Genomic DNA, 26133 nt, shown 5'->3' on the forward strand with positions numbered 1-26133 from the left:
CAAAAAAATGAAGTCTGACACTGTTTCCACTGTTTCCACTTCTATAATTAAAATTATATGAAATTGTCTTTTCACAATGTGTACATCTATCAATCATCATGATTTACACTTTAAATACCTTACAATTTTATTTGTGAACTGTAACTCAATAAAGCTTGAAAAAAAGGAAAATTCTGTTAAAAATTAGGTCAGATCTAAAACTATTGTTATTTGACTTTAACATCAAGAACTAGAGATCTGAAATAATTAGGCTCTTGCATCTTCACTCGATCATGCAACTTATTTCTGAAGTGAAACTTCAAAGTCAGAGATTCATTTAGCTTTCTTTTAAGACTCATTTGGAATGTTTGGTATTTGTATTAATTATCTTGAAGCTCATGAGCGCCATTGTAACAAAAGATCTTTCAGTTAGAGTTTTCGAATTTCTGATTTGTACATTTGCATGGTCATTATTAAAAGGATAAGATTCTAAGGATAATTCATAGTGAAATAAAGGAGCACTAGAAATTTGAAGGTAGGAAATCAGTTTTTCTGGTGTGGTATGGATGTAAATGGGGTTGGGTTCAATTCCTGGATACACTATTTGCCTTTCCCATCATCTCCCATTCTTTCTTTTTTTCTTTTTTTGCCATGCCTCAAGGTTTCTGGGATCTTAATTCCCTAATTAAAAATCAAACCTGGGCCCTTGGCAGTGAAAATACTGAGTCCTAACCTCTGGACAGCCAGGGAATTCCCTCATCTCCCATTCTAAGTCCTCACCCCTGAGGATGGATAGTAATAGAACCTGGTTTTAGAGCTGTTGTTTGAATCACGGGAGTGGTTTGTGCAAAGCCCTTAGATCAGGTCCGGCATGGCAAACTGCTCAAAATTGTTAGCTATTATTTTAAGTAGGAAATTTGTTTATCCCTGTGGCAAGCAGCTCAAGGGGATGTCAAGACTGAAGTCAGTTTTACCTTACTGTTACCAAACCAAGCTTGGGTTCTCTGGCTTTGTGCACAGTAATGTCAATCTACTGACATGGAGTTGTGGAGGAAAGCACAGGGTTTGTTGTAGGTGCCAGAACAAGGAGTGTGGGCAGCTGATGGTAAAAAAACCCCTGAGCTTCCTGATGGGCTTCAGGGAAGTGTTTTTATGGGTAAAGTGAGGGACAAGGAGGCTGCAGGGTGGGTGATCAGCTTGTGCACAATTATTTGATTGGTTGATGGTGAGGGTACCAGTTATCAGCGTGGTGTCACAGGAGTTAACATCATCAATCCTCAGGCTCCAGTCAATCTGAGGGCTATGTGCTCATGGACATCATGCAGTTAGCCTCTTCCTTTGGTGGGGCCTTTAGTACCTGTAAAACAACTCAGGAATGTGCATGAGATACATTATCCATGTACTTTGGGGAGGAACTAAAGATTCTGTGACTGCCATATGGCTGATTTACTGTTTAAATTGTTACCAATTCTCTTGGTTGAACTGCTACTTTTCTCATTACATGTTCACATACTTCAAATCAATAATTATTTTAAAAAAATAATTTTATTTTTTAATTTATTTTTGGCTGTGTTGCTGCCTAAGGTTTTTTCTAGTTGCAGTGAGCAGGGGCAACTGCAGTGCATGGGCTTCTCACTGTGGTGGTTTCTCATGTTTGCAGAGCACAGGCTCTGGGGCGAGAGGGCTTCAGTAGCTGTGGCATGTGGGCGCAGTAGTGGGCTCTCAGGCCCTAGAGCACAGGCTCAATCGTTGTGGCATACAGGCTTAGTTGCTTTGTGGCATGTGGGATTTTCCCAGACCAGGGACTTAACCCATGTCTCCTGCATTGGCAGGCAGATTCTTACCACTGAGACACCAGGGAAGCCCAATCAGTAATTCTTGAGCTAAGCTTTTGTGACTCAGGGAAGGCCTGGGAGACTACAGCTTTTCTACAAAGGAGAGGCAGGCAGAGGATATGGAGGGAGGAGTTTGTCCCAAGAAGGCCCCATAGGGGACCCCATAGACTTAGTACTATACATAATGAAAAATAGAGTCATATTTAACCTTTCTAGAATTTGACCCAATTTTATGTCTGAAGTTTCTTGCCAGACTTTTATAATTTAATAAGCTAGAGTAAGCTGTGGCTATGCAGAATCAGTATATATACATGATCAGTAAAGGTATATTTTCTAGGCACATGAGTCACAGTGTATATTATGATTTACAAAGACATTAAGAAATATTCAGAGCTTATTATTTTTAATATTTGGAGCAAAATAGTATGCTTATGTGGTGGACTTAGGACTAAGGTGTTGAAAAAATGTTTTGTATGACAAAATAGTATATACTCACTGTAGAATTTTTTTAATCTATTTATTTATTTTGGTTGTGTGGCTTGCAGGATCTTAGTTCCCCAAGTAGGGATGGAACTTGTGGCCTCTGCAGTGGGAGCTTGGAGTCCTAACCACTGGACCACCAGGGAATTCCCTGTAGGAATTTTGAAAATACAGAAAAGAAGAAAAGCCAAAACGACTTATAATCTTTAGCTAGTGTTAGTTGCTCAGTCATGTCCGACTCTTTGCAACACCATGGACTGTAGCCTGCCAGACTCCTCTGTCTATGGAATTCTCTAGGCAGGAATACTGGAGTGGGTTGCCATTTCCTTCTCCAGGGGATCTTCCTGACCCAGGGATTGAACCCTGGTCTCCTGCATTACAGACAGATTCTTTACCATCTGAACCACCAGGTGCAATGAGTTTGTGGGGTTTAAAACAAAAGGCTTGTGACTTAAATTTGGGGAAGCATTAATCATCTTCACCTAATTTGGGGAGTAAACTTTGCATGTTGAGGCTGTAAGTTAAATTATGGTGGGTTCATCTTGACCATTCATTCTGATGTAAATGAACTGAGCTATATTCTGGGCTCAGGGTAGCCTTCTCTTGCAAGGAACTTACTTGAGGGGGAGAGAAGGAGGCCTCTGGATCTCCTGGCTCTGGTGAAGGGGTTGGATGCAAAAACCTGACAGGTTCCTCCCTTCTCTGGGATCCCACAGCCATGTCCTCCATGAGTAGCAAGGGATTGAAAATAAGAGAGTGACTTGGTTATCTCTCTAATTTTTTTAAAAAAGAGGAGAACTTTGTTTACATAAATGCTCCTTCACTGTATTTTCATATTTTGGCCATGCTATAGGGCATGTGGGATCTAACCCTCATTCCCTGCAGTGGGAGTGAATGCAGAGCCTTAACCACTGAACCACCACGGAAGTCCTAAGACTATTAAGACTAAATATACCCTTCTGTCTTTGCCCCAAACGCCCTTGATCTTGACTTTGAAACCCATCAGGAGAGTTGGGTGGCTACTATCTGGGCTTCTTACTAGAATTTTAATGCTAATGTTTAACAGAATTCAAATTATCTATACAAATAAGACACAGAGAGAGAGCCTGTTACAACAGATCCCCCTCCCCCCAACGGCTCCAAAATAGTGGAGACAATTTGCTTGTTGATGTCACTGGTGCTGACAAGCAGGCCGCCACCTCTCTGCCTGCTCTAGGGTGTCAGTGAAACCTGACGCGGTCCTCGGCTTGTCAGCTTCTGTTCTTTAGGAGAAACAGGTGGTAAAGGGAGAAAACTGGAGACAGGCCACTCCTAAAGGAATGTATTGTGTGGCAGCTCATTGCATTTTTTTTTTCAATGAAAAGAAACCATTATTTTTACTTTACTGTATCCATTGGAGTTGTATTGGAAGGTTTCATTAAGGTATTTCTCAGAGTAGACTTGAATGTGGGCAAGATGAGTATTCATAAATGATAATGAACAATGATTAAGTATTAATTAGCAAATACATGTTTTTGGGACTTCTCTGGCACTACAGTGGTTGAAATATCTCTCTGCTAATGCTGGGAGCACTGGTTCCAGCCCTGGTTGGGGAACCAAGATCACACATGCCATGCAGTGTGGTCAAAAGACTAAAGAAACAAACATGCTTTGTGCACTAGGTGCCGCTGCTGAATGGCTTAATAATAAAAATCACGCACCCTTTAAAAACATTATTTAATAACCGACTGCTACTGCTGATCCAGAAGGGATATTCTTTCTTATTAATGACAAACGTACTTTCTTGAGTAAATTTTCATCACTTGTTCCTTCTTTATTTTTTTCACTCAGAGAAATTATCTGACGCAAAAATATAATAATGTATGACCTATGTAATGCAAAATTAAAGTGGAGATTCAGTACAGCGGACTCCAGTTGAAGGCCATTTAATTTTTTAATCTGTCATAAAATTTTAAATTAAGGAAGCCCGTCTTTATTTATTTAAAGGCTTCTGACCCTTCCTTGTGCATTTGCCAAAAGCCCTGTAAACAAAGCCTCCTCTGGGACAGAAATGATTTTCTGGGCTTCTCCAGCTCCTTCCCTTCTCTTCGCCACCCTCCGCCCCGGGCCCCGCCTCCCTCCGCCCCGGGCCCCGCCTCCCTCCGCCCCGGGCCCCGCCTCCCTCCGCCCCGGGCCCCGCCTCCCTCCGCCCCGGGCCCCGCCTCCCTCCGCCCCGGGCCCCGCCTCCCTCCGCCCCGGGCATCTCCCGGCAGGCTTCTGATTGGCGCAGAGCGCAACCTTGCCTTTTAGGGACAGTTGTCGGGCTTTTAAAGTGGTAAGGGAAAGGGTGCAGTGGCTGCTTTTATCAACCAATCAACTGTTTTCTTGCCAGATCCCCAAATATTCCCGGGCCAATGGAGGGGAGAGCCCAGGATGCCCGGGAGAGGCCGGGCTTAAGCTGAGCCGAGAGGCAGGCGCTCAGACAGCCCTGGGGCCCCGCCAGCCCCCATCTGGCGCTTGTCTGTGTCGCTGTCAGAATCTGTCTAGCTCCGCATTCCCTCGCAGGGGTGTGTTGGGGGGAGTCCTCATTCCGACTCTCAAAATGGTTATCAAAGTGTTTGTTGCCACATCATCTGGGTCCATAGCGGTAGGTGTCTGATGGAATTCGGGGGCTTTCTTCTCGTCCTCTTTTCTGAAAAACTCAGACTTGGAAGTAGAAGCAGCGGGTATGGCCCAGCGCTGGGCTTACATTTCTTTTTGAGGCGTGTGTAAGTAAGCCTGCGAGCCCTTTGCTCTCTGCCTTGATCTGAATGGTGTAGAAGAAGTGTGTAAAACGTGTGATCTGGGGCAGCTGGGTGTGGAAGGGGATTCGAGGAAGGGGTGTGTGTTGGATGCTAAGACTTTTAATGTGTGATTTTTGTCTGTTGTGTCGCATCTTTGATAGAATCAGAGGATTTTTTTTTTTTTTGGTGGAATGTTTCTGCCATTCATCCTATGAGACTTAGACAAATTTAAAATTGCAAGTAAATGATACTTTCTGTAACAACATTTTTAGCGTATGATGGGCCAGATTACTAAAATGACCCCTGGCTGTAATGACTTGTGTATGCGATGTAATCCTAAGGAAAGTGTAAAGTTAGCATGTGTAATACTATTATTTGAGGGTAATGATGTCACAGTGAAAAAAACTAACATCTCTGCGGCTACAGATTTAAATGCTCTAGGAATCCAAACAGACCAAAAATAGGTGCTTTACCTGATTTCCCTGGGACAAGGCTGGGAATCACTCAGCCATCTTTCTAAGTCCAGCCTTCGTTCTGTGCCTTAGGATATAGGGGTAAGGGAAGGACTCATTTTATCCTTGGAAACGATTCAGGCTTTGATATTAGACTTGAACCTGCAGTGTCTATCTGGGACTGATATTTGGACCAGTATTTTAGCATCTGGGAGGCTGTGGAGAGAAAACAGTTTTATTAGTCCTGAGAGGTGAAGACCAGCGCAGGGCCTGTTTCCTTTTATATCTGATTCCTGGAACTTCTCAGGTTGCAGCTTGGATTTCAGTGGTCCCTTAGCCAGGATGACAACACTAGGCGAGTGACTGGCCCAGGGAACAATCCTAACAGCAGCTCCTGAATGCCATCCCCCCTTCCCTACCACCCACCTCCAGCCCCGAAAGTTCACACCGTTTCCAGAGAGGACAAGAGGAAACCCTGAGAGAGCCTGGTCCTTCCTACTGATACAACTGTTTAATGATCTGCCGAGCATCTTTCATGATGTTCCAATTTTATGAAAAAATTCCAAATGTAAAACTGCAAAGTCTTTTGCGGCTGTTGATGACCTCAGAAACTTTGATCTACAAAAAGCACATTTTTGGATTGTTAAGATTTTAAAAGTTTTTTTTTTTTTTTTTTTAAAGAAAATGGCTTTCATCATGGAGAAATGGCTTTCATCGTGTGTGTCACATAAGCTGTGGACATACTCATTGCTGGAAACTTTTACTGCTAACCTGTCAATCTTCTACATATTCCATAGATCAGGTCTGAGTGACTCGAGACATCCTTAGCAAAGACAATGAACAAACAGGTCCTTTCTTAGGATTTTCTGATTTCCTATGTTCTTGAAATTTGGGAACATGATTTAATTAGCCTGGTAGGATCTGGAGGGGTAGTGTTTATTCCAGGATCTTGAAAAAATCCAAGTTCATTCTGCTGCTGTAAGCAAATGTTTTGGTGCCACGTGGGACGATGTGACCTTGAGAAAGTTATTTCACCTTGCTAAGCCTCAATTTCCTTGTCTGTAAAATGAGGATAAGAATAGAACTCATCTCATAGCATTGTCACAAGGACTTAGGAAGTAAGTTAAGAGTGAGGGTCAGTAAGGGTCAGTAAGCAAGGGTCAGTAAGCCAAGAGTGCCCAGTATGGTGTCAACTGCTTAATAAATATTATCATTATTAGTTAATGCTATAATTATCAGCTATTAATATTATAATTGTTATATCTATTGAACATTATAATTATTAGTTAATGTTAAATGTTAATAATATTATTAGTAATTGTTAATCAATATTATTGTCATTGTTATAATTATTAGTTAATGTTAGAAGGTCTTTATCTATGATGATGTTTCAGAATAATTATCTCAAGCCACATAAATTGAAGAATTTCTGTCTTATGGTGTCTGTGCTAATGATTTTTCCTGGCTGAGGGAATTTCACCTGGAAGTTTCTTTGCAGGACAACCCAGAGCACCTGCCAGCACTTATGCTGTGTGGATGGTGGTTGGTCTACAAAATTTTACTCCTTATTTCTTCAGTCTATATGCTTTAAAAATAGGTTCTTGCCTGTGACATCATCAGAGAGAACATTATGACTTCTGTTGGATGAATGAAATAAATGAAAAAGGAAAATACCAATTGTAATATCTTGATGAAGATTACACATGCAGTTGTGTATTACATGTCTGTTTTAACAGTTGATGCCAAACCCCGGTTCCATGTTTTACTACTTTAGAGACAGATGTGGGTGAAGAGACCCCGGGAGCAGGAAAAGGTTGTGTCTTCATGTCTAACCCTCCCCTCTTCCTGAAGGCCATTGCTGCAAGGGTCTGAAGACAAAGAGAGAGAGGACAGTCCTCCCTGTTTTTAAGATGCACGGCCCCTGAGCCACCATTATTAAGGACAGACTAATGGTGGCTACTGGGTTTCTTAGTCCCTTTTCTAGTCTTGGGCTTCCCTGGTGGCTCAGAGAGTAAAGAATCTGCCCACAATGCAGGAGACCCAGATTCTCTCCCTGGATCAGAAGATCCCCTGGAGAAGGGAATGGCTACTCACTCCAGTATTCTTGCCTGGAGAATTTCATGGACCGAGGAGCCTGGTGGGTTACAGTCCACAGAGTCGCAAAAGAGTCAGACACAGCTGAGTGACTAACCTTATCACTTCATAGAGGGAAAAACATAGCTCTTGAATTGATGACTCAGGGTGTGACCCTTGGAAAATTCTTTAATCCACTGCACCTCAGTTTTGCTATCTTAAGATGGTTATCAGAATTCTTGCCTGGTGTAGCAGTCAGGACGAGACAATGAGGTAACAGTGTGCTGGGTTCCTGACTGCGCAGCTACTTGACTTGTGGTGCAAAATGCTTTTCCATGCATTCCTCAGTTCTCACCAGCCCTGGGAGAAAGGCAGCGTTCTATCCATTTTGCAAATGAGGTGACGGACAAGCAGAGCTTCTGCTCAGATAACAACCTTCCCGGCCAGGATGGACTCGCAGGTCACCTGGCACTTAGATGCAGCATGCTTTATATTACAGTGCAGTCACCTCTTTTGGAGAGGTTTCTAACTGTACAAGACAATAAGCGGGAGGTGCCAAGCGAGTGACCCAAAGATCACTCTGATGCATCACAGTCACCAACAGTGGCTGGTGACTTCAGGACCTGAATGACACTTTCTTTTTATTTTTTAATTTGTTTTATTGAGGTATAGTTGATTTACCACGTTTTGTTAATTTTTGCTGTATAGCAAAGTGATTCAGTTATGTATTCATATACGCTCTTTTTCAGATCTGTTTCCATTATGATTTATCACAGGATATTGACTATGGTTCTCTGTGCTATATAGTCGGGCCTTGTTTATCCATTCTATATACAATCGTTTGCATCTGCTAATCCCAAATTCCCACCCATCTCTCCCACACCCTCCTCCTCTTTGGCAACCACAAGACTGTTCTCTTTGAGAATGACACCTTATGAGTCAATGTAACAGGATAGGAAAACAGAGCTTTCTGAGCTTCCACTGAGGTCCCGCAGGCTCCAAGTGACATAGACCCTGAGGACCAGAGATCCTCCAGAGGGGCTGCTCAGAAGAATGAGGCAAACTTGGCCATGGCACCCTGGAGAGGAGAGAAGGGGTGAGGCATGCAGGGAGAAGCGTGTCTGCGGTGAGGACTGTTGGGGGGCTCTGCACCACCCCTCCCCTTGAAGCCGTGAAGGGGAGGTCCCCTCTGCGGGCTGATGTTGTGTTCCTGGGGTCAGCCTGGGAGGCCATGAGGAGAAAAGCTGTACATCGGCTGCAAGGAGTGGAGAGTGTGAAGTGGGGTTCCGTGAACGAGGGCCCACCAAGGGGGTGTTGCAGGAGAGTGCACCTGCACATGAATGGGTATCAGATTGTGGGCAAAGGCCACATGCCAGCCAGGTGAAGTCATGTGCTCACCCATCCCTCTGGGCTCATCCTAAGACCCTTCTCCAGCCCCCAGCAGAAGTCAGTGCTCCAGACAGCCAGGAGAGCAATGCTTTTGACCCAGTTTAAGTGATTGGTGTTTGGAAAGTCCAGGATGGCAGATTTTATCTTTCTTCTCTTTCTTTGAATGAGGTGCTGAGAAATAAACTTTAATGCAGTATCATGCTCCCAACAGTCAGTCAACTTTCTGTAGATGTAATTGCTTGTCTTGAGAGGGATAATAGTCAACAGATCTTCCCCTCCTGTTTTCTCCATCTTTCTTTGACTTTCCAGAAGAGGAAAAATAAGTCAGGACTTGGGAAAAGTTCTCCATCTATTTAGAAATTGTGGGATAAAATGAAATCCTTTTCCATCCCACCTCAAGTCCTGAGGCATGATTTTTTTTAAGTTCTTCTATTTTATGATTGACATGTAGTTAACTTACAATGTTGTGTTAGTTTCAAGTGTGTTGTGTAGTGATTCAGTTAAGTCCTGAGGCGTGATTAATAGAGACGGGAATCTCGTCTGTGGGGAAGTGGACTTCAGCCAGGCTGAAGGTATTTGAGGAGCAAAGAAGAGAGGGGTTTGAACAGAATAAAGAATGTTGCCTTCTGAGTATTTAACTAAAAGTAAATCTACCTGAAATGAAGATGTCTCTACTCTTTGAAACAGCAAAGTTATCTCCGAAAATAACTAAAGGAGTAAGTAATTTATAAAGGGACATAAGTAATTATGAACGGGTTGAAGACTATGTAGAGAAAACATAACTAATTAAAGTAATAATTTAGCCCAACAACCTGTCGTCATGTCTGGTGGGATTTTCTGATATTCAGAAACTCCGCCGTGAGGTCCGGGAATTTGGAGTCCAGTTTCTACTAGAAGGACCAGGAGGTCTGGGGTTCCCCTAGCGTAGCCTTGGGGAAGCTCACTCTGGTGAGGAGATAAGCAGTCTGTCCATTGGTTCTGAGAGATGTGACACTCAGGAATGTTCCCAACTATTTATGCCAGATTCTTAAGGGACCTTCCATCATTCTATTCCTTTCTGTATGACTTCTGTTTTTATTTTTTGTCTACGCTTGCCCCAAACTGAAATAGATCCCTTGGCCTGAGTCTTATGGATTAAATGTTGTATTGTAGTTAAGAGCAGCCTTTAATTTATTGACCTAATGCTTTTAGTTGCTTTATTTTTGTTATGTTGATGGTACAAATGTTAATTAAGAAAATGTATGATTACCATTTATATATGGGTATATGTAATTTATATACAAAAAATTATATATAATTTATATTTAGGTAAGTATTAGATGCTCAGTCGTGTCCAGCTCTTTGTGACTCCATGGACTGTAGCCCACCAGGCTCCTCTGCCCTTGGGATTCTCCGGCCAAGCATACTAGAGTGGGTTGCCATTCCCTTCTCCAGGGGACCTTTCTGACCCAGGGATCTAACCCAGGTCTCCTGCATTTCAGGCAGATTCTTTACCATCTGAACCACTATGGCAGCCCACAATTTATATTCACTGTACATTAATTAAAATTATTAAACAGTAATTTATATTAATTAAATTATTAAACAGTAACATTATACTTATAATTAATATGCTATATCTATATATAATCAAGTCACCACCCAAATCAAATTACACAGGGTTTGTTTTGGTGGTGATTTCATTCTAGGGCATAAGCATCCACGTGTGTCTTTCTTTACCTTACCTTAGGAAAGAACCTCTACACGAAAGTCGTTGATATAATCAATCATTTTGGCAAAAATGAAAAAAATAAGAATTTTGGAGAGGTGTATAAATCTCTGATAGCTCAGTTGGTAAAGAATCCACCTGCAATGCAGGTGACTCTGGTTTGATTCCTGGGTCGGGAAGATCCGCTGGAGAAGGGATAGGCTACCCACTCCAGTATTCTTGGGCTTCCCTGGTGGCTCAGCTGGTAAAGAATCCGCCTGCAATGTGGGAGACCTGGGTTCGATCCCTTGGTTGGGAATATCCCTTGGAGAAGGGAAGGGCTACCTATTCCAGTATCCTGGCCTGGAGAATTGCATGGGCTGTATAGTCCATAGGCTCACAAAAAGTCGGACACGACTGAGTGACTTTCACTATACAAATCTTTATTGAATGAATTGGGTTTAAACAAAAGAGGATTTGAATCTAGGTGTTGGGTTTAGGATGGGCATGTACCTTTTCAGCATTTGTTTGGAATCCTCAGAATCTAGTACTTCTGCTGATAAACAAGTTACATGAAAATGACAAGGGGACTCATATCCTAGAAAACATTCTTAATGACTATTTTCATTGTGAGGCAATATTCCATTCAGAGGACTTAAGATACTGGATATTTATATGTCAAAGAAGATCCTAATTTAGACTTTTAATTTTAATAAAGGACCATGTTGTGCCTTTTTATCATCTGTACAAATGAGTTCTTGACTTTTTTTTTTTTACCCAAATAACACCTTATGGATCTATTCATGTGAAGAGCTTGGCACCATGTCTTGTGCAGAGTAGGGAATCAATAAATGAGTATTGATTGGTTTATGTTATTGATCATTCTAAAGTTTGTCCCAGAGTTCTCACAATGTGGTCCACAGTCTGCTGTAACTTGTTTACCAGTGTTTATAAAAGAGATTGGTGGTCCAGTGGGTAGGACTCCATGCTTCCAATGCAGCAGGTGTGGGTTTGATCCCTGGTCAGGGAACTAAGATCCCACATGCCCTCAGGCCAAAAAAAAAAAAAAGGCATCATGCATTCTGGGAGTGAATTCCTCGACTGAAGAGAAAAATTCTGACTGAAGAGAGAAAATTGTAATTGTTTCTGGGGAAGGAGTGCTAAGATTTCAAGATGGCCACATTCACAAAGAAATGACATTAGTAGAATACAGTCCTTACTTGTGAACCACACGTAGAGAAAAGGGCCCCTGGGTTTTCTCTTAGGTGTGGCTGCACTTGATTTTACTTAAATAGTTGGATGTGAGTAGAGAACAGTTATTCTACTGCATTACTCTTTCATGTGCCAGGAGAAATATCCACCAGCTTTTCTAGTTTTTTTCCTGCTCTTCGTTTTCCAATAATCTCCATGTGGACTTTTCAATTTCCTGTGTTATTTCTAAAGCTACTTTTGTTCAGCGTGACTCATGTTCCCATTTTCCTAACTGTGAATAGTGCCTTTTTGGGTGGGTGTACTTGGTATTTGAGTTTCATAGTAAATTGTGTTTTTTTCCTTTTTTCTATCATCTTGTTCTTTGTAACTAATCCCTATTTATTTTTTGGCTGTTAAGTTTAGCAGAGAATTGAAAGTAGTTTGAAGACCTCAAATAAAAGCTGTGATGATAGTATCTCTATTCCTATTTGGTTGACTATATCATGATTTAAACATTGATGAGATTAAAATTTCAGAATTTAAATGATTGCTCTGTTGATCCTGTGGAATGAAGAAGTGTGATTTTATGATTTTTCTTGTTTAAATACTTAGCAAAGTTATTTGTATTGTATGGTATAGTTGGACAAAGTGTTTTTAAGAAACAGTCTAATGGTAATCTTTTTCTTCTCATGACTAGATTAGGAAGAAACAGCAAGAAGTTGTGGGCTTTTTGGAAGCTAATAAAATCGATTTTAAGGAGTTCGATATTGCTGGAGATGAAGACAACAGGAAATGGATGAGAGAAAATGTTCCTGGAGAGAAGAAACCTCAGAATGGGATTCCGCTGCCTCCTCAGATCTTTAACGAGGAGCAGTATTGTGGGGTGAGATTTAGTTGCTCTGAAAATTCTTCTGCATGTGTGTTTATCAGAAATTACTTAAAGCAGATAAGCTTCGAGGTAGCATTTACATTTGTTGACATTTTTCAGCTTGTGATCTATTTCTACCATTCAATACCTGGATGGTTAGATCTATGGTGAAGAATAAATAGTTAAGATTTTAAAAATGATAGAAACAGTAGAATGATGATTCAGAAGTTCTTGGGATTCCTTTAGGATTTTTATTTTATTTTGAAGAGAGGAGGCCACTTGTTCTGACAAAATAAGCATTTAGTTGAAAAGACATTCTGATCAACCTGGTAGGGTACACATACCTGGATCCACTGGGTACACTTTCACCTTTGTAAAGAATGATTTGCAGAAGTAAAGTTTTGTGTGAAAGTGAAAGTGTTAGTCCCTCAGTCATGTTCAACTCTGTGATCCTATGGCCTATAGCCTCCCAGGCTCCTCTGTCCATGGAATTCTCCAGGCAAGAATGTTGGAGTGGGTTTCCATTTCCTTCTCCAGGGGATCTTCCTGACCTAAGATCAAACCTGGGTCTCCTGCATTGCAGGCAGAAAATTTTGTGTAAATACATCTAAATAGCTAAAAAACTATTCTGGACATCCTTTCTCTTTGTGAGGACACAACAAGAAAAGACATTTATGAACCAGAGAGGGGGTACTCCCCAGACACTGAATCTGCTGGCACTTTCATCTTGGACTTCCAGCCTCCAGATCTGTGAGAAATTAATGTCTGTTGTTCATAAACCACCAAAAACAAAACAAAACCAACAAAAACTCTTCTGGGCTTTTAATTATAATAGCAATTTTATTTTATACATTTAGTCATTCATTTTACCATAAAAATCACCTTTCCTCAGGGTTTATTGATTCTGCTTAGTAAAAGCAGAAAAAGAAAAGAAACATTTGTTGAAAAGAAACATTTAAAAGCTCAAAGGCCTTTGGAGCATGAGAATTGGCATTAGCTTTGGGGGGTCATCTAAGTCTTCCAGGCCATTTTTCAGACTTGGCCATCATGCTTCTGGAAGGCAGAGGGAATTAATTACCCAGAGCTGTGCTGTTTCTGGAGGTTGGAGCCTGACATAGGATTTTTTTCACTCACTTCTTCTCTTTTATAAAAAATTAACTATTTATTAAAAAGTTATAAGCAATTTTTATTTTTTTTGGCTTCACCACATGGCATGTGGGATCATAATCCCTTGACCAGGAATCAAACCTTTGCCCTTTGGCTTGGAAGCATGGAGTCTTAACCACTAGACTGCCAGAGAAGTCACCACTTTTCTCCTTGCTACACAAAACTGCTGGTCCTTTAGCTCAGCTTCTCTTTATTATTATATTTCTCACCTAAAGCAAGTGTCATCAAACTATAACCCGAGTGCCAAGGCCTGCAGCTATCTGTTTTGGTAAAATTTTATCGGACTGCCTGCACTAATCACCACCTAGTACGTATGGCTAATTTTGCGTGATAGCAGAGCTGAACAGTTGCAACAGAGACCATCTGACCCACAAAGTCAGAAACATTGAGATTTACTATCTTTTCTGGTGGTTCAGATAGTAAAGAATCTGCCTGCAAAGTAGGAGATCCAGATTTGATCCCTGAGTCAGGAAGGTCCCCTGGAGAAGGAACTGGCAACCCACTCCAGTATTCTTGCCTGGAGAATCCCATGGACAGAGGAGCCTGGAGGGCTACAGTCCATGTGGTCTCAGAGTCAGACATGACTGAGTGACTAGATGACATGACATGACATTTACAGAAAAGCTTTCAGACCTCTCATTTGAAGCATGAATTGTTCTGCTGTTGGGGGTTTATATTACTTTCTTAGGGCTGATATAACAAAATACCACAAACCTGGTGATTCTTATGGACTGCATGTTTGTGTCCCCCTAAATTCGTATGTTGAAGTTCTAAGGCCCAGGGTGATGGTATTTGAAGAAGGGATCTTCGGGAGGTGATTAGGATCAGATGAAGTCCTGTGGGTGGGGCCTTCATGGTGGGATTAGTGCCCTTATGGGAGGAGGAAGAGAAAGAGACCCCTTTCTCTTCACCCTGTGATCACACAGCCAGAGGCAACTGTCTGTGAGCCAAGAAGAGAGCAGCACTCAATGATGCTGCACCCAGAACACATTTCTGTTAGTAAGCCACCCAGCCTATGGTATTTTGTTATGGCATCCCCAGCTGATGGTTACAGTGCTTTAAAACAACAGAAATTTATTCTTTCACAGTTCTGGAGGCCAGAAGTTTTAAATCAAAGTGTCAGTAGGGTTGATTTGTGCTGCAGGCTCTAAGCAAAAATATGTTCCATGCGTCTCTCCTGACTTCTGGTGGCTGCCAGCCATCTCTGACATTCCTCCACTTGTTGACACATCATGTCCATCTCTGCCTCCATCTTTACATGGCCTTCTTCTTGGGGTCTCTCTGTGTCTTCACATGGCTTTTGTATAAGGACAGAAGTCATTGGAATAGGGTCCACCCTAGTCCAGCATGGCCTCATCATAACTAACTACATCTGTGAAAGTAAAAAGAGAAAGTGTTAATTGCTCAGTCATGTCTGACTCTTTTCGACCCCAGGGATTATAGCCTACCAGGCTCCTCTGTCCATGGGATTCTCCAGGCAAGAATACGGAGTGGGTAGTCATTCCCTTTTCCATGGGATCTTCCTGACCCAGGGATTGAACCCAGGTCTCCTGCATTGCAGGTGGGTTCTTTACTATCTGAACCACCAGGGAAACCAATATCCCAATTTCCAAATAAGGTCATTTTCTGAGGTTCGGGGTGGACACAGCTTTTTTGGGGGAAGTACAAGCTGTGTGAATGTACATGGCTGTGTTAGGCTTCTTCAGAGGCTTAACTTAAAGTCCTGTGGATGTGAGGCTGTTTTCAAACAGGTTTAAGGTGTTGAGCAGTTATTTAGTGGAACTTATGGCCAGTCCCTTGGACTGCAAGAGATCAAACCAGTCAATCCTAAAGGAAATTAACCCTAAATATTCATTGGAAAGACTGATGCTAAAGCTGAGGCTCCAATACTTTGGCCACCTGATGCAAAGAACTGACATATTGGAAAAGACCCTGATGCTGGGAGAGACTGAAGGCAATAGGAGTAGGGGGTGGCAGAGAATGAGAGGTTAGATAGCATCACTGACTCAGCAGATATGAATCTGAGCAAACTCCAGGAGATATTGGAGGACAGAGGAGCCTGGTGTGCTGCAATTCATGTGGTCACAAGGAGTTGGACATGATTTGGTGACTAAACAAGGAACAATGGTCCAGTCCAACTCTCTTGTAATTGAAGCTGGGGCTTCCCAGAGTGAGGAAAGTATTTCCTTGGTAAGGGAGGGTCCCTTCCCTGTATACCACACTCCTCGCCCCACACCCTCCAGACTGCTTGGCTTCTGGACATCTCTCCAACCTGACCTGAATTTTTAAGAATTGTGGCTCTTATTAGATAAGGAAAGGGAAAAAGAGGCTTCTTGGAGTGGGGGACAATGGTGATGGTCAATTTTTATGTTTTAGAAATTAAAAATTTATTTATTTGTTTGCACTGGATCTTAGTTGCAGCATGGGGGATCTTTGTTGAGTCATGAGGGATCTTTCATTGTGGCGCACAGGCTCTCTAGTTGTGGTGTGAGAGCTCAGTAGTGGAAGCGTGTGGGTTCAGTTACCTCGTGGCATGTGGGATCTTAGTTCCCCAACCAGGGGTCTGAACCACAGTCCCTGCATTGCTGGGTGGATTCTTAACTACTGGACCACCAGAAAAGCCCATATAAAATTTTTTTTTATAATTGAAAAATGAGTCTGTGTGCACACAGAAGAATTAAAATGGTTCCAAAGTTGTCCACAGTGGAGATGATTCTTCCTCCTATTTTATACCCCTCTAGTTAGTTTTTCTGAGGCGGGCCAGTTTTATGAGCCCACCACCTGGGAAGTTACACCTGGCCCCACTCAAGAGAGCGCTCTGCTTGTTTTAACACTCTACTGTTGCTGTCTTGAAATTCATAATGATTTTTGAAAAAGGGTTGCCTTGTTTTTATCTTGCACTGGGCCCTGCAAATTATGTAACCGTCCTGCTTTGACCCACCAATGTTGGCAATTTCTTGTTTGGCCTTCCAGGAATTTTGTATGTGTATTTACCATTGTTTATCACTTAAAAAAATGGGAATAAGCTCTATACACTTTGTCCTTTTCACTTAATAACTGTATCTCAGAGGTTATTGTGGAGCTGTACATGTTCTTCTTAAAAAGCTTTTTAAAATTTTATATTGGAGTATATAGTGTCGCTCAGTTGTGCCCAGCTCTTTGCGACCCCATGGCCTGTAGCCCACCAGGCTCCTCTGTCCATGGAATTCTCCAGGCAGGAATACTGGAGTGGGTTGCCATTTCTTCTCCAGGGGATCTTCTTGACCCAGGAATCGAACTCATATCTCCTGCTTTGCAGGCAGATTTTTTTTTTTTAACCACTGAGCCACCATGGAAGCTCATGTGGAATTGGTGGGTCACATATTCTTTATTTCAATGGTTGTGAAACATTGCATTGGATATGACATAATTAATTGGCACAGTTCTCTAACGGAAACCATTCAGGTTGTTTTCAGTTTCCCTCTGGCTCAGCCTGCAATGCAGGAGACCTGCATTTGACCCCTGGGTTGGGGAGATCCCCTGAAGAAGGAAATGGTAACCCACTCCAATATTCTTGCCTGGAAAATCCCGTGGACAGAGGAACCTGGCAGGCCTACAGTTCATGGGGTTGCAGAGTCGGACACGACAGAGTGGCTTCACATCTCTTTTCAGCTACAAATGATGCTGCAGAAGTCCCTTTACATATACAGAGCTTTGTGTTCAGTTTGAGCGTATATATAGGATAAATTCCTAGAAGATGTGCTGAGTTACAGCATATATGCATCTCACATCTCAGTAGATATTAAGTCTGGACAGTAATTGCCCCAGTTTATATTTGGGTGTGGCTGGTTTCCTGTAACTTTAACAATGTTCTAATATTCTTTATCAATTTCTTAATCAATTAAGACAATATTCTTAATCAATTTGTTAGATGAAAAATGTGTTCTCACTGCTTTGACTTGGATTTCTGTCTTTATAGCAGAGGCTGAACATCTTTTCCTCTGTTTATAAGCTTTCTGTGTTTTTTTCTATGATTTTCTACTTTTTCTGTTTGGTTCTAGGTTAATGTTTATTGGTTTGTGAGAATCTTTACTTATGACAGAAAGTAGCCCTTTCATTACCATAGATGTTGCAAATATTTCCCTATGTTTCTTATTTGTCTTTTGATGTTTTCAAGTGTTTTTTTTGGAATGCAGGGCTTAACATTTCTTTTCTGTAGACAGTTTATTAATATATTTTATGGTTCCTGCACTCTATGTGTTGTTTAGAAAATCATTCAGCACTCTAATATCATTAAAGGAATCATCTCCTTTTCTTCTAGTACTTTTCTAGTGAAAGTAGAATTTTAAATCTCTTACTTTTTCTTATTTTAACTGTCCTTTTTGATTAAGACTAGTTACAGTGAAGACGATACTGAAATATTTTCTTTCAACCTATGTTTATCCCAGGGTAAAAATTCTGTAGTTATTTTCTGCTACAGAAATAAAACCTCAAAGCCATTTCTTATGTCATTTTGCTGTCATCTAGCAATGCTTTCTGTATTAACTGTGGAAGAAGAAAACATTTCCCAACTAAGAAAAAAGACTTCTATTTTTAAGATGTGTTTTCCTATTATGAATATGGTTCTAATGAGATAAGCATATAAGTGATTTTATGTTTAGCTGTTTTGAATTCTTTCTTCATTCAGAGAGGTATTAGTAGTTTTTCTTACTAGCAGCTTTGCTAAACTTGCTTTTCTGCAATCTGTGGATATTCCCAACAAAAGGGCATTAATGAGGCAGAGGACTTTGTTTACAGAAAGTAGGTAAAATGACTATTTGTATTGCAGATGCCAATTTTACAAAGAGACTCAAAGTTCTGAAGGATGTGTCAGGTTTAAAATGGCATTGTTGTTGTTCAGTTGCTAAGTCGTCTCCGACTCTTTGCATGCAACCCCATGAACTGCAGCACACCAAGCTTCCCTGTCCTTCACTATCTCCCAGAATTTGTTCAGACTCATGTCTATTGTGTCAAGGATGCCAGCATAAATCTACTCAATATTCTGTGATAGCCTATATGAGAAAAGAATCTGAAAAAGAATGGATATATGTCTATGTATAGCTGAATCCCTTTGCTATGCACCTAAAACTAACACAGCATTGTGAACCAACTATCCTCCAATATAAAATGAAAATTAAAAAAATAAAGTAATAAACCTGCTTTAAAAAAATAAAATGGCATAAATCTGGATGGTTAACATATCTTTCTACATGATAGAAATGTGGACCATCAGAATAAGGCTATCATTTAAGTTGACTCAAAGGCCTCTGTGAATTCTCAAATGATGATGGCAGCAGCTGGAGGGGACCTCAAAGGCAAGCAGTGGCTTTCTCAGCACCAGGTCAGTGCAAGGGCTGGTGTCATGGGTGGTTCTGTGTACCATTGTGTCCCTGCCAGCCTGAACTCCTCCTGTTCTGGGAAGAACAGATGAAGATGTTATCTTGAGGGCATGGCAGACAACCTCTAGCTACAGAAAGGGGATACCACCAGGAAGCCAGGCCCAGTGGAGGCCAGGTCACCTGCCTGGCAGAAAAATACTAACAGGAATTAGCAGACTTGTCTGCTGATGCCAAGTTGGAGTCTGTGCATTTTCACCTATGTGAGGGCTGGGGTGCCTGCCTGGTCCTGGGCACAGCTAAAAGGATCTTCAACCATGCAGCAGAGAGGCAAATATGTCTGGGAACTTAGGGCTGCAAGAGGGGACAGGATGCCCCCCTGATTAGGGCAGGGGGAGGATGTTTTCAACACACTGATGTTACTGAACACGCTATTTTATTTTTTAATTTTTTTCAGTATGATGGCAATTTTATTATATCTTACATATAACTTTGATAGTGTACGTATCAACATGTTAATAAAAATTATCTTTTGTTTTTCCATTATGGTCAAGCTTTCTTTGCTTTTTAAATTAATTAATTTGTCTATTTTTGGCCAAACTGAGTCTTCATTGCTGTGCACAGGCTTTCTCTAGTTGCGGCAAGCAGGGGCTACTGTCTAGTTGCAGTTCATGGGCTTCTCATTGCGGTAGCTTCTCTTGTTTCTGAGCACAGACTCTAGGCATGTGGGCTTCAGTGGCACATGGGCTTAGTGGCTCTGTGACATGTGGGATCTTCCCAACTAGGAACAGGGATCCAACTGGTGTTCCCTGATTGGCAGGCAGATTTTCATATACTGGACCACCACGGAAGTCCTTCTTTGTTTTTTTAAAAAATTTTATTGAAGTGTAGTTGAGTTACAACGTTGTGTTAGTTTCTGGTATATAACAAAGTGATTCAGTTATACATATATTTGTTTTCATATTCTTTTCCATTATGGTTTATCATAGGATATTGAATATAGTTCCCTGTGCTATAAGTACTACTTGACTACTTGTTAGTTACTCAGTCATCTCCAATTCTTTGTGACTCTATGAACTGTAGCCCACCAGACTCCTCTGTCCATGAGATTCTCCAGGCAAGAATACTGGAGTGGGTTGCTATTCCCTTCTCCAGGGGATCGTCCTGACTGATGAATTGAACCCGGGTCTCCTGTACTGCAGGGGAATTCTTAATCACTGTGCCACCAGGGAAGCCTGAGAGAAGATGGTTTCATGGATATTTGAAGCACTGGGTGATATCACCTCCATATACCTGGTCCCTCTAAGAAGGTTTTAATATTTGTTTTTATCTGACCTCCCTCAAGAGCCTGGGAGTCAGGGCTAGGGTCAAGTGAAGTGGAACCTCTGTGAGTTATAAATTCTTATCACTTTTATATTGGTAAAATGTATTTTTCAATTTTATGAAAAAAATGACGACCACAGCAGACAATTAAAAATTTTTTTCTTCTTAACAAAATAAACCACCAACTCTATTTCAACTCCTCTCATATTTAAAAATTGTTCTAAATCATCCACCTGACTCCCTGTGGCAGTTCCATGGAGGCACACAGAAGGCATCCTTTGACTGTAGCCATTAGTAAAGAGATTGTGTAGCTCTTTATGTTTGTATATCTTCTTCTGTATATCTTTTGAATATTCTTCTATTGAGTTTTTGCCTTTTCCTTATGATGGAAGAGGGAAAAGCATAATATAATATATTATATTATATATACTAGTATTATACATTAGTTTTATATATATAAATATGTATTAGTTATATATATACACGTTATATATATATACATATATACAGGCATATATATATGTGTGTATATATATATATACACACACACACACATATATATGTTGTTAAGAAGAGCAAAAAATTGTGAAATCCCTCCAAAATTTAGCAAGAGATGTCTGGAGAAAATTTGCATGTTAGTGAGAGACTTTATTTTCTTGGGCTCCAAAATCACTGTGGATGGTGACTGCAGCCATGAAATTAAAAGACGCTTGCTCCTTGAAAGAAAAGGTATGACAAACCTAGACAGCGTATTAAAAAGCAGAGACATTACTTTGCAACAAAGGTCCATCTAGTCAAAGCTATAGTTTTTCCAGTAGTCATGTACAGGTGTGAGAGCTGGACCATAAAGAAAGCTGAGTGCTGAAGAATTGTTGTTTTTGAACTGTGGTGTTTGAGAAGACTTTGGAAAGTCCCTTGGACTGCAAGATCAAACCAGTCCATTCTAAAGGAAATCAGAATATTCATTGGAAGGACCAATGCTGAAGCTGAAGCTCCAATACTTTGGCCACCTGAGGTGAAGAGCTGACTCATTGGAAAAGACCCTGATGCTGGGAAAGATTGAAGGCAAAAGGAGAAGGGGGTTGGCAGAGGATGAGATAGTTGAATAGCATCACTGACTCAATGGACATGAATTTGAACAAATTCCAGGAAATAGTGTAGGACAGAGGAGCCTGGCATGCTGCAGTCCATGGGGTCACAAAGAGGCAGACATGACTTAGCAACTGAACAACAACAACTTACCAATACTACTACTACTAGTGCATGCTATCATGTAATCTTTAGCAACAACTCGTAAGTGTGTATTCTGGGAATCAATGAGTATGTCTAATACCAAAGACTCACTCACAGTACATGATATTTCCCTTAAGATATGAGGCAGCTTACAAAAATAGATTCAGTACAAAAATACATTCAGTACGAAAGAAGAAAATAATCACTGACAGAATCAGGGTGACAGGTAGGAAAAGAGCAAAGCTTTGGATAAAATGGAAACACAGGAATTACATAACATTTTCTTCTTAACATAGGTGGCCTGTCTTTGGTTTTAAGCTCTTAACACACATCAGAGGAGGGTAGGCAGTAGCATGACCACATGTTTGAGAGTCCTGTTCAGTTCAGGCCAGACTAACCCTGTCCCGGTTGAGCCTATGGCAACACTGTTGAAACTGCATCATAGCCCCAGCGATAAAGACTGGCAACAGGAAAGTGGACTGGAGGAGGATCTTTTATGTTTTAATGATAAATAGTGAAACTCTTCCACGCTGTTGACTAACACATTGCTGGAGAGTTGACTTAGGGCAGGACCCACCTGGTGAAGGACTGACTTGAGTGTGGTCTCGCCCGGGTTGGGGGCGGGGGGAGGGCGGATCTTTACTGAACTTCTGATTTCCATCTGCTGCCAGGTGTCTAATCATTCTACAGTTTTTCCCCTTTGGGCAAAATGAGCATGCTTCTAAACCCTCTGTAATCTTGCAGCTCCTGATATTGGAAGAGCCTGAGACAAGTCTAGTCCCTTGGTGGCGATTTAGTCACTAAGTTGTATCCGACTCTTTGCAACTCTATGTACTGTAGGCCATCAGGCTCCTCTGTTGTTGGGATTTCCCAGGCAGGAATACTGGAGTGGGTCACCATTTCCTCCTCCAGGGGATCTTCCTGACCCAGGGATAGAACCTGGGTCTCCTGCATTGCAGGCGGCTTCTTTACTGACTAGAAGCTACTATAATAACAGCACAGAAATCTTGTTTTAGTCCTGTGGTGTTTGGACCCTAATCAGGGTCTGAACCCATAGGACCAAATTATAAGGAAACCAGCTAAAGATGTGAAACTTTTAGAGAAGACTTTCCCTATGTACGTTTGAGTCTTGTCAGTAATTCCTGAGCCAGAATACTCCGCGTGTATGTGTTCTCGCTATACTATAACAGGCACAGTGAAGGTGTGTAAAAACAAATGTAAACTTCATGGTTCAATTTCCCAAATTTGGGGATTGATCATCTTTGGCAAAGCAAATAAACTTTTGTGTTAGCTCCTCACTTTATGACTAATAAGTAAGAAAGATTAACTTAGGTCAATGTACTGGCTCACAAGTGTGCGTTGGATTTAATCATTCTTTTTCTTTGCTTCAAGGATTTTGACTCTTTCTTCTCTGCAAAAGAAGAGAATATTATTTATTCCTTCCTTGGCTTGGCTCCCCCTCCAGGCTCAAAGGTAAGCTTGAGCACCCCCATGGGGTTTGATATAGGTCATAATTGAGGATAAGATCAGCATCCGAGACTGTTAAATAAATAATGATCTTTAAATTAACATGATTGTAATATACTTCTTTTTCTTATGCAGAGATGTCATGCATGGATTCTACTAAAATATATTTCAGAACTATACTTTTATTATTTTTGAGGTTTAGACCCTGTTATAAGTTTTACAGTACCTAAGTTAAAAAATATTGTATTCAATAATTTTAAGTGTGTTAATTGAATATGTAAAAATATAAATTCTCAGATTATATCTATGAAATTATTTTGTTATGAATGTTCCATAACAGCTTATGTTACTTAATTTTGTAGTGATATATACTCCTATATTATTTTTGTTTAAAATAAGTTGAATTTTGCCTTTTTGCATCTGGTAAGGAGGGAAAAAGTATCATCTAGACTCATAAATTAATTTCATAAGGTTCCCCCCCTCTGGTATTGTTTCATCTTTAATTATGTATTATTATATCAATTGCTAATAAGACAAGTACCATGAATTTGAATGTTTGATGGAGATCACCTGGCTTTACTCTTTACTTTCATTGAAATCCTTACCTCTACCAAGCATCTCATACATGACTCTCCATAGATACAAGACAAGCACACATTTATCTAATTCACTTATTTCTTAGTTAACTTGTTTGTGCCCTGCTTCATTTCAAAAGAGATTTATGTGAAAGTGAATTCTCACACAATTAAATTCTGAGTTTCCCCCAAAGGCTTACCTTACAGAGGTGGGTGTGTCTCAGAGGCATGTGGGTGTGCTGTCTTCCATGTGTCTGCATTCTTCAGCTAATAATACCTGAGGTCTCTTGTGTGAAGTTTAACAGATTCCTTCTCCAAATGATAGTGTAGATTTCCCAGGTGACTAATGGTTCTATAGGAGGATAAAGCCTCCTATTAAGATAATGAAATACCTTTCTGGCCTTGGTCAACTTAAATGCGACGTATTTCGTACATTTTATTAACAGCTTAAAAAAGTGCTAAAAGCTATTACACACAATTTAATCTTTTTTATTTGATGAAAGAGTTTGTTAACTGAGTCACATTAGTTTAGCTATTCTGTTTAAGAGGTGGTGCCTTAGTGTTAGGATATATTTCTTGGTGGGGACACTCAGGTCCCTGGGATCTTGAAAAGGAAAGGAAGGGTGGAGGGAAGAGTGTTTCAGGGAAAGGTAAGAGCAAGTGCAAAGGCCCTGAGGCAGCATAGAGCTTGGAGATGAAGACTTGCTTGATGGCCATGAGGCCTGAGTCCCTGAAGTGAGGGGAAGAGATACGTGGGATGCAGGGGTGGCAAGTGGGCAGCCTGTGGCTTACAGGGGTGCTCTGGAGTCTATCTTAGGTGTGTGAAGACATAAGGGTTTTTAAGCACAGGAATAAAGTGATCTTATTTCCTAATTAGAACTCTTTTGACTACAATAGGATGAATGGATTGAAGTGGGATGAATGACTATAAATGTCATGGTGGCTTGGATTAGGGTAGTAGGGATAGAATGGTACAGAAGTGGATGACTTTAGTGCCTGTTCTGAAAGAAGAATGCTGGTAAGAATTGCTGATGGACTGAATCAGCGATGAACATGTTGTACAGCAAAGAGATGTATTGCAGGCAGATTGCTTACCATCTGAGCACCACAAAGGGACCCCACTATTTGCAACACAGTCTGGGCTAGAACCTTCGTTGCTGTCACTATTGCTCAGTGTTTATGTGTGTGCACTCTGGCAAAGTCCTTCAAGTCTCCTTTGGGAAGACAGACACTTGATGATTTATGGAAACGATATTATTTGTCACAGTATCGTTTTGTAGTAAACAACATCGTGGAGAAGTGTCAGCAAGGAAATCAATCTTGCTCAAGCTAAAAATAGACATTCTTGACTATTGTGGAGAAAATGTATACTTATAAAATGATATTCAGCATTATAAGCAGCATTATTGCTTGCAGAACTGGTTTTTTGTCTTAGGCAGGCTGTTCCAGGCCAAGTACCAGGCTGGTTTTCCCAAGAGAGCTTTGTGAGTAAGCACTGTCTCTGTAAAGTCAACCTTAGTTCTTCACAGGCATCTGGTCATATCTGATTCAATGAGCATCATTCTTCTATTTTATTTTTAATTGAAGTATAGTCGATTTATGATGCTGTGCCAATCTCTGCTGCAAAGTGACCTAGGTATATACAAATCTACATTCTTTTAAGATGCTCCTTTCCATTATGGTTTATCCCCAGAAATTGGATATAGTTCCCTGTGCTATACAGTAGAACCTTGTTTCTCCATTCTAACTGTAATAGTTTGCATCAACCAGCCCCAAACTCCCAGTCCATCCCTTTCCCCCTCTCTCTCTGCCTTGGCAACCACAACCCTGATCTCTAGGTCTGTGAGTCTATTTCTGTTTTGTAGGTAGGTTCATTCTTTTTTTATGGCCGAGTAGTATTCCACTGTATATATGTACAACATCATTATCCACTCATCTATTGAGGGACATTTAGGTTGTTTCCATGTCTTGACTATTGTGAATAGTGCTGTTATAAACATAGGGGTGCATGTATGTTTTTGAATTATAGTTTTGTTTGGGTATATGCCCAGAAGTGGGATCATATGATAATTCTGTTTTTAGTTTTCTGAGGAACCTCCATACTGTTTTCTGTAGTGGCCACACCAACTTGCATTCCCACCAACAGTGTAGAAGAGTTCCCTTTTCTCCAGACCATCTCCAGCATTTGTAATTTGTAGACTTTTTAGTGGTGGCCATTTTGACCCGTGTGAGGTGGTACCTTGCGGTTTTGATTTGCATCTCTCTGATAATTGGTAATGTTGAGCATCTTTTCATGTG

At 40.9% G+C, this 26133-nt stretch overlaps 1 protein-coding gene across 2 annotated transcripts in view; it reads left to right on the plus strand.

The window, feature by feature from the left end:
* Positions 1-4865: 4865 nt before the first annotated feature.
* Positions 4866-26133, plus strand: part of SH3BGR (SH3 domain binding glutamate rich protein) — a 59626-nt gene continuing 38358 nt past the window's right edge. For both annotated transcript variants that reach the window (XM_081569954.1, XM_081569955.1), the window contains exons 1-3: positions 4866-4920; positions 12546-12731; positions 23186-23266. In XM_081569954.1, the coding sequence (XP_081426080.1) occupies positions 4876-4920; positions 12546-12731; positions 23186-23266 (312 nt within the window). In that variant the 5' untranslated portion in view covers positions 4866-4875. The remainder of the gene's footprint in view (positions 4921-12545; positions 12732-23185; positions 23267-26133) is intronic.

The sequence above is a fragment of the Giraffa tippelskirchi genome, chromosome 2 (genome assembly GCF_054371585.1).
Source record: "Giraffa tippelskirchi isolate mGirTip1 chromosome 2, T2T-mGirTip1v1.2.pri, whole genome shotgun sequence".
Taxonomy (NCBI): Eukaryota; Metazoa; Chordata; class Mammalia; order Artiodactyla; family Giraffidae; genus Giraffa; species Giraffa tippelskirchi.